The sequence below is a fragment of the Rhopalosiphum padi genome, chromosome 4 (genome assembly GCF_020882245.1).
Source record: "Rhopalosiphum padi isolate XX-2018 chromosome 4, ASM2088224v1, whole genome shotgun sequence".
In the NCBI taxonomy this organism is placed as follows: Eukaryota; Metazoa; Arthropoda; class Insecta; order Hemiptera; family Aphididae; genus Rhopalosiphum; species Rhopalosiphum padi.
In genome coordinates this window covers 25,095,582-25,105,804 of record NC_083600.1, presented here as the reverse complement: position 1 = coordinate 25,105,804, position 10,223 = coordinate 25,095,582, and the positions used below count along the sequence as shown (strand labels likewise).

General features: G+C 30.0%; 1 protein-coding gene across 3 annotated transcripts; it reads left to right on the top strand.

The window, feature by feature from the left end:
- Positions 1 to 90: 90 nt before the first annotated feature.
- LOC132929572 (zinc finger protein 26-like) lies at positions 91 to 9,031 on the top strand. Of its 3 annotated transcripts, none has more exons than XM_060995016.1 (4): positions 91 to 213; positions 7,864 to 8,031; positions 8,097 to 8,240; positions 8,316 to 9,031. In XM_060995016.1, the coding sequence occupies exons 1-4, from the start codon at positions 106 to 108 to the stop codon at positions 8,952 to 8,954; spliced, it is 1,059 nt and encodes a 352-aa protein (XP_060850999.1). In that variant the 5' UTR covers positions 91 to 105; the 3' UTR covers positions 8,955 to 9,031. The 3 variants fall into 3 exon arrangements, with proteins under 3 accessions (XP_060850999.1, XP_060851000.1, XP_060851001.1); XM_060995017.1 differs by lacking the exon at positions 91 to 213 and adding an exon at positions 7,164 to 7,663; XM_060995018.1 differs by lacking the exon at positions 91 to 213 and adding an exon at positions 7,180 to 7,272.
- Positions 9,032 to 10,223: the final 1,192 nt, after the last annotated feature.

Below are 10,223 nucleotides of genomic sequence, written 5' to 3'. Positions count from 1 at the left end.
ACTCGCGCGCACTCGCACGCGCGCACCGGATTTATGTGTATATACGTATAATATATTATTATTATTGTGATAAAACCTTTTTGTGTTGTCCGCCGCCGCAACGGAATGGCAGCGCGGCAACGGGCTGCGTTGCCAGATTTGGCGCCCAACGACGAGTGTAAACATGAAAATCGTACAGCCGCCGCCGCATGGGACGACATTGTAGAGGGGACGGTAGTATTGTTGTTGCAATTGTAGCATATATATAATACGCACATGTATAATGTTATAGCATAATAGTATTGTAGTGGTAGCCAATACGTTGTGGTGATGGGGGTGGTACGTTCAAATCGTTCAATGGGTCACACCGTCCACTAGCACACCCTCGAGGTCTCATCACACGTGTGTGTGTGTGTGTGTGTAATGTGTATGTCATATTATACTTATGCGTTACTCCGTACTCGTCAAATAATTATATTACAATTTATTGTACGAATTGTCTAAAATCATGTGTATGGGCGAAATAGAATTAATAACCAAAATAATGCGACGCGTGTATGGTCGGTCTCGGACAAATTTTGGGACTATGAAAAAAAAAAAGACAAAAATCAATACGTTAGTGTGGTGTGTGTGTTCGTTCGACTGCAAGACGCTTGTTGTGCGTATTAACACAAAGTGCGTGCGAGAGTTCTTGCTTATATATATTATGGGAAATGAGTTGTAGATAAATACACTGGATATCCTGAGTCCTGACATAGATTACTTTACCAAAACTGGTGGACAACGGGAGAGGCCCACTCAAAACAAAAGTACCTATAATTAGAAAGATGCGTATACAGACTCAGAACATTAAAAATGAAAAATAAATTTTAAACCGTCTTGTAATATGTGTAATGTATTTTATACAATATTATTAAATAATAGTATTTTCTAGCCAAGCTCGCTATCAGGTCACCTTTCGAGACGTCCCCTCTTAATGTACACTACCACTCAACCACTATTTCCCAGAAAATTCTCTAGTGACACGCACAGACTTTAATAATTTTTATTACCCAATACCCAGGACTGCCCGTAGTCTCGTCGCGCTACATTGGAGGGAAAATACCTGTATATTTCATCAACATAATACCCTACGGCCTACACGCTACAACCCTTCTCCTTTTGGGCGACATCGCCAATGGTTTCTTTTTTTTTTACACCGCCAAAAATATCACTTTGGGCTTGGATTTCTATACTGCCCGTCTCTTACGGGCATCACATATTCACATTATTGACTACCTGCGATAAACGCTTTATAGGTACATCATAATTTATGTGTGTGTGTATACATATTATATCGATGTCTCTAGGACTCTGGCTTCGAATTTTACAAGCGATAATGTTGTGTATTTAGTCATTTTTCAGACTTTGAACTTTATTATACCTTGTTGACCCTCCCCACCCAAATCCCACACGAATGATGCGTATTGGAATTATCGACGATCGATAAAGTTACATTTTAGTATTTTATTAAGTTTCACTCGTTGACTTGTCAGATAAAACGTAATGATGTTTTGATAAATTGATACAGTATTAAACAGTATACCTACTTCATTGCAAATTTGAAATAAATTGTTAGACTTTTGATCATCTTTGATTTATAAATATTATGATCATGAAGTCTGACTTATGAAACTTAGTATTAAAGGTATGAAAGAAAACACATCGACAAAGATGTAGTAGTAATTTTTACGAAACCTTAATAGAGAGAAAAGGAGACAAATATAATAATACCTTGACACACCTATATAAAAATAATTGTTTCCAACATCTTCACGAGAACCTTAATATATTTTCATACGCCATAAGTATTAAAAGGAATCAACCAAATCCCTACAGGATCACTCCCCCCTCAAATTAGGATGATGAACTGCTAAAGAGTCCACTTAGGTAGAACAAGTAAGTTTACATAACATTCTTACAGCAAAATATTATAAATTTATGTTACAAGATGTTTAGAATGTTTAGATGTGTGTGTACAAGATGGAACCTCTAAACTATCAAATTATAAAATTTTTAAAGAAACAATATTTATAATTTATCAATATTTATTGCAATTTAATACAATTATAATAAATTCAAAATAATAACAATAAAAATATTTAAATTATAATGTATAACTATTTTTTTAAGAGATAATATGTGACATGTGTTATAATATTATAATATTATTTACATATAACATATTATATATATAACAGTTTTTGTATATAACGGCTTCATCATTATAATATGGAAAATCGACGTATAGTCTACATAACTATATAATATATATTATATATTTTTATACTCTAGTAGGTACTCAGCCACTCAGGTAGTCTACACTAAAATCAAATTAAGTAAAATCTCATAGACAGGGTTATTAGTGTTATTACCGTTATAAGTGTTAAGCCGTTAATGTATAAAAAGGTTTAAGCCCAGATACTAAAACTAAATGGACGATGTTGGATGTAAAATCTTTTGATAGAATAAATTTGTTGTTGGCTAATCAACAAATTGTTTTGTATTGTACAGAATTACAGGACTATGGACTATATTATAGTGTTGCTGGTATTTATAATTCCGTGAGTCAGATTGATTTCCAGTTCGCGTTCGATTTAATATGTAAAGTAGATCGGTGTTCGTAAAAAAGTATCGTTATTAATTGTACCGGCGAAATTTCTTTTATCGAATCAAAAACAAAACGAGTATACATTAATATATATAATATGAGCACATGGCGAACGACAAATGCGCATTATTCGTATTTCGTACATTATCTATAATGTAGAGCTAACGTCGTTGGACTCGATGACGTTTTTTTTATTCATTTTAATAAAATATACCTATTTCAAAATATTATTACTTTATAATATTATAGTTTGTTAGTGACTTGTACGAGAAAATAAATGTTTTTTTTTTTTAAATAATATGTTATATACATTGTTAATTTTAAATTATTCTCCATTTAGGTACAAGTATAGTCGACGAGAAAGTATGTACATCAGTACGGTTACACACGCCTTATATATATTATAAACAATAATCCCTGCAATATCGCACAAATGCGTCTAAACACAATGTTTCACAGTGACATATATTTTTGCATACGAACAATTCGAAAAAATAATAATGATATAATATTTATGACGTACCATATAAATAAATAATAAATATATAGGTACGCGTGGTGTAAGCGTGACCTGGTCGTACTAGTGCGGCACTGCGTTATCTGGTTACCTACGCGCTGCACTACACCTCTATTTCTAGTGATCCAGACAAGGATATTATTATTTATGCACGCACGCGGACAGCAGTCGTAAAATTTTTAAACATTTGTTGTATTGGTAGTAACTATAATAATATTATATAGTTAGACCGACTACACTCGATTTATGTGAAAATATAATACGACACAAAAACATTAGACAGGTCCGTCTCCGATAACCCCCTAACACTAAAGGCTAAATAGAAAATGTTAATATCCGCCAGAACGCCCAGAACACATTCGTTATCTATTTTATTCATTTTTGTACCAAATGTAGATAAAAAAAACATGTGCATTAATATACACACATGATACCTATTATTCAATTATTATAATACTACCGATATTCTTAATTTTTCACGCTTAGTCGATTATAGAAAACGGACAACAATGTATAGTTGATATGATGTTATATAATATCATAAACATACTGTATTTTTTTAAATATCCTTTATGATTAGAAATTACAGTTTTCATTAATTATTATTACTTAATTATATGTGACCAGGCCCAGATTAATACATAATATTCTCGAATATCGTTGACCCTATAGGCACAGTGCCTATGCGCTAATACGGTCCTGTATGTAGTTGCACATATTTTACAATTGAATAATTTGGTTAAATGGTAATTATTTTACATTTTTATTTTTACTGTTCGTCATACAGGTGGTTTAATTTTGGCGACTTCAAATACCATTTGGGCAAATCCATGAGCGTAACTTGGACATTTATTAGGACCTAGGGGGAGGACAAAATATATATAGTTACATATATCAGTATATAATTGATTATTATTACATTACTTACTCCTAATTTATTGTAGGGGTGCAATGGCCCCCTTGCCCTCCCAAGTTTACGTCTATGGGCAAATCTCTTTATATTTCCATTAAATTGTCAATAATAATAATAATTAATAAATAATACAATGATTTACAGTTAATCGTAAAAGGCGTTAATTTAAATTTGTTCTCGAATTATATTTTTCTCTGTAATTTTTTATATAATAATTAATAAAAATAAAAATTATATGAATCATTCGGTCGCTACTCGCTGCTCTCTCGCGCACGTGTTCCAAATTTCCAGTCGCTCACCGAAACGGGCACTGACTACTAAACAACCACATTGTGATTTTGTGATTGACTTAAATATTACGTACATAAAAAAATCACCTAACATATTATATAGTATTATATTCACATATTTAACATTAATAATATATTCTCCTAATATATTATGTAGTTAATTTAGTTTATAATTAATTTTCATTTGTTTTTCCAAACTACGTATAATAAAAGATTATTTTGTCGGAAAACACTTACCTTCATAGTACTAGCTGCTACTGCAGTTATATAGTTTAATAGTTATAAAGGTTATTTATTTATTACTCATACCATGTAATATGCAATATAACTGATCACCGCATCCGTTTTAGATACTACCTATAACCTATGTCTTAATCTCTTAATTAATTTTGGTCAACTCGTCAGCTATCCATTCATGATCCATCGTCAGATTTTACTGTACAATAATTAACAGCCAACAGGCAACAGGTAGTCGAAGGGTACTTGTATTGTAAATATTTTATAATAATATCAAGTATATAATAGTATATATAATATAAATTAATAGTACATAATATTTATACCTAAACTTTCCTACGAGTTACGACCAATATTTTAAATAAAAACGCGATGAAAATTCTAACTACAAACAGGCGCAATGTAGGCAATGTACGTTACACTCTAACCCGCCTACATGCATATTATGACGCGCGGCGTATTTAAATAATTTAGGCGCGTGCTCGACAAAAAACGGATGGGTGCCAGCGTGCGGTCGGCCGGAAGGGGTTAAATTTCGTCGATATATTGATCGCGTTACTTGCGTTGGGAAAATATGGTTTGCAGGGCAACGATACTAAATTGATCGCGAACAAAATCTTCAATAAAATCGTGAGATTACCAGAATGTTGTCATTATTATAATAATATTTATACAATATTGATATTTTTATATTATTTAATTATAAAAATAAATTAATATAACATATTTATTATGTATATATATAGATATCACTCGACACTCATCAGTTCATCACTCAGTGAAATAGACCTCAAACCAAGTTATAGGAATGGGTGAAATCAATAAAATAATATTATATATTTATATTGATTTAAATGATTTAATACATATTATATCACACAGCATAGTATTATACAGAACTATGGAAGGATATTTATTATTTAGCCCAATTAAAGTGTTCCTAGAGAAAATGAGAAAAGAACCGATACAACTATATACAAGGAAACAAAAATAATTAGGTTCGGCTATAAGTAATTTTATCATTGTTTTTTAAAACAATTTGTATCTATTCGTTCCAGAGGTTAATACATTTTGGAAATAGAAATATGTAACACATTTTGTGTTCACTTGACTTATACTTTTACAGTCAAAAAAAAAACATTTTAACAATAAAGTAAGCAATACTGCAATAGTGTAATAGTTTAAAAAGAAAAATGATCTAGAATGAGATTTGATTGTTGGTGTTACCATTATCTACGTTTTCTATTGAGGGTAGGTAATCAAATTCAAAATGATTTATTTGTAACTATAGATATGTTTGATATATAACTGACCAAGGTTAGTAAGGTTTAGTTAAAGAGTTTTCCCTTCCTACAAGTTTATCTAGTGAGATGCCATAGAAAAATATAATATGTATTTTAATTTTATAATATTACAAACCTAGAGCAAGATCACCACAACCAGTAACGTAGCTGGAGCTCAATTTAGGGGGGGGGGTATTTAAAAATTACACCACAAAATATCTCAAGGAATTAAGCTATAACAGTATAACCATAATTAAAACATCATCAATAAATAATTCACCCATGCCTCCTTATAGCTAAGCCACTGACCACAACTCAAAATATGAATACATTTTTAGAAATTATTGAATTTGAGTAGTTTGAATTGAACTTTATAAAATTATAGAAAATAAGATATATAGAATAAAACTTTAAATTTGGCTACCTAATAAAGATGTGTGTCTGCACTCTGTATCGAATGTTTCAATTTTTTAATTAATTTTTAAAAGCAAGTCATATTCATTTTGCAGTGGTATCGAATATCATTATGCCATTATGGCATAATTCTAGTTTAGCAACCTATCGATTTTTAAAATTTATTTTTTCCAAAATGTGTATTTTAGGTTGCTTAATAAGAATTTAAAAAAAAGGACCGTTCAAACTTCGTTTTGAAATTATTGATGAAAATCTTCAAAAACTTCATTTTTTCGTTACGTGCATTTTTTTTTTTTTAAATACTTAGAATTGAATGTTTAAAATTTTTTTTTCTACATGTGTGGTTTTTAACGTTAAATAGATCGGTGAAATCAAAACTTACCTAACATACTTACTTTTGAAGTTTTTACACGTAACCATTGACAAACACCATTTTAAAAATTCATAATAAATCCTTTTTTAAATTAGCTGAAAATCAGCTTTTTTAATATTTTTTTAATGTATAGTTTTAGATGAAAAATTTTTAGTAAAGTCAGAATTGTGCTATCTGGCTTAGTTTTAAAGTTACAGGTATTAAAAGTTGCTTAATAATATAAGGTCTATGTATTAGACACGGTCTTAGAAGATGATCGTGGTATTACCATTGATTATAAATAGTATTTTTACATAAGCCTCGAATTATAGATTAGATTTTAATCCTTGGAATAAAAAAGTATATAATGGTAACATTATTGTGTATAGTACATATTTTTTTTTATAGTAACCGCAAGATTCAGAAATTTAGCGCAAAATCTTCTTCAGAAAATTATATCTCACGTTATCAGTTAATATTTATCACTTATCGCGAAGTAGTGTAAACAAATACTATAGATAAGATAGTACTGTAAACTTTACTTAATACAACTTACTGCCAAACACAATTTAAGTATTAAGTCATTTAGTTTTAGAATAAGTATATTGATTATCACAAATCATAGTGCTGTCAAATTGTATGTATTGTTCTGTGTTAATGTTAAAACCGTGATCCACAGAAAGTGGAAACATGATTTTTATTATTTTCATGACAACTTGCCGAGTGCTTGAGACAGTACCAGCACAGTTCTGTGTATTATTATGATATGAACTAAGATATAACAACGGACTAGTCCGTGGATATAACTAACTACTAACTATAAGAAAATAATTATATCATGACATATATTGTCTTTTTTAAGTTTGTACTATTGTTATAGATTTCATTTAATTTTATATCAATAACATTATAACAGTAAACACTAAACAGTTTGTTTTTGCCATTCTTGGACTAATCTTGGTACCATCAGCTTATGCTACTTATAGTGAACACTTGTCACTTACTATTCATAGTAAATATTTTAACAGGTACTTAATTTTGAAATGAACTATAATTTTAAAAAAGTTTATAACTGTGGTCTATGATTTTTATATCCTACCACATAAATTATTAAACTATTCAAATTAGTTTAATACAAGTATCACTCAAGTCTGTAAAATATCGATGTATATTGATTTTAGGTTTATGTAATATTATGTGTAACAACTTTAAATGGAATAATTTTTAGATAGCAAACCAAGTAAAAATGTCATTGCCAAAAAAAGGGAAGGGACGTAAACGATATACAACAGCTACTATTACCACCAACAACAAAGTTATGTCCAATGCGATGATCAAGTTATTGTGCTATCAATCATCAAAAGTTTCAAACGCGAAGAATTCAAGTAACATCCAAGTCTGTGTAACACCTGTTATGTTTATGAAATATATTATTAATAATTTTAAACAAATAATTTCTAGATGGCTCAAAAAAAAATTACGTCACCAAAAGCAGAAACGAGTAACTTGACTACTACCATGAGCAATACACGTAAAACTGCAGTAGTTCATTTGCAAAATCAATCATTAGAAGCTTCAAATACGAATTATTCAAGAGACTCACAAGTCTGTATAAAATCATAAAGGGTATTAAAATGCAGTTAATGTATTGTCTTACAATTTGAAACGAATAATTTACAGAAGGCGAGCCGAATAGAAAGCAAGGCATTGCTGGAAAGAAAGAAATGTGTGACCAATACTATTGGCAACAAATTTACTGTCAACAATACAGTTGTAAGTGGGAATTTTTTTCGTATTACTACTGCAGCTATGAATGAAAATAATAAAACCATGGTTCATAGTATTGGTGACAAAGTTGGTTCTTATGTTTGCCAAATGTGCAATAAACCTTTTAAAAATGCTAGTAGCTTGAACGAACACAACAAAAGACACAAACTTACTGAAAATGAAGTGCAACCAGTATCAGACGTAATTCGGCCACACGTGTGCAATATTTGTGGATTAGCATTTAGAAAAATGTCTACTCTAACTGTGCACTATAGAATACATACTGGGCAAAAGCCGTTTGCATGCAATGTTTGTGGTGATACGTTCACATGTTCGGCCAACCGGACGGTTCACATGAGAACACATACAGGATACCGGCCATATGTTTGCAAATTTTGTGGATTTGCTTTTAATCAATCGCATGTGCTGACTGAACATGTGAGACTACATACTGGTGAAAGGCCTTATGAGTGTGGCCTGTGCGAGTTGGCATTTGTGTCTAGTGGCTTACTTAGAAAGCATACCATACGAAAACATAACAAACATGCCTAGCTTTTCTAAGATATATAGCTACACATTATATTAATACAACTGTACAAAATAAAGAACAATAAACCTAAAATACAAAAGTTTTCTGTATTTATTCTTTTCTTAAATTCTATGTAATATAGATTGCATTATTTACAGTTAATAGTGAATTTCAAAATATCCAAGATGATGATGGTTGATGGTATACTATAATCAGAGATCAGTCTATTACACATTTGCATTAATAAACCTGCAGAAATGAAAAAATATATATTAAAATTTATGCCACCAATTATATAAGTAATAAAACCTTAAATGCTTATATTATTGCTAGAATATTGATAGGTAATAATAGTTGTGAAAAACAATTAATATAAATAAAAATGTTTTTCTAGTTAAATTCATACTATTTGATAAATTGTTTTTTACTATTATACATGCATTTTAAGGAAAAAAATGTACAAATTGTTAAATAATTTTATATTGCGTTAAGAATTAAAATATTTGGTAATTTTATTCAAAGCATTAATCATAGGCGCAAATAGGGGGACACTTAGTGGGTATTAGCACCCCCAATTTTAAAAGTAGCACCCTCAAATATTTTTTTTATACTATTAAAATTAGTAGCTATTCAACGCTATGCCTGAAAATGAAGAGATTAAGCACCCTCAGTTTTTTTTTATTGAAATTGCGCCTATGACATTAACTTATTATAATTAATAATAATTTAAATTAGATAAGAATGTAGTTAATATTATAAAATATGGATACCAGATATTGCAAAACAAATGCGGGTACCCACCTACTACCTAGACATCCTCTTAAGTGTTTTAAATAAACCGTAGTCGTACATATTTATATATTATTATATATGTATTTATAGTAAGTCACACTCCTTGAAAAACCTGTATCTGAATTTAACAAGTATATATTATTTTACATTTTTACGATGTGTGAAAATATCCACGATATGTGACAACGGGCCAACGCCAAATATTATAATAAGCTAATACAAAATGTTAATTTTCCTATGTAATAAGAATAAAGAATCAATATCTGAATTTGACTCGTTTTTGGAACAACATATTAATAAATACAGTAAATTCCATTTGAAATAAAATATCATTATAATGAATTAAGTGACAAATGTATGATAGCTTATGGTCACCTTTTTCATTGGACGCGTACGCAATACAAATTTGCAATTTTTATATTGTTTAAACGTCAGAATTTGTTTAGGTCTGGCTTTCTATCCGTGTCACTAAAACTAAAATTGGCTGATTATGAATAAAA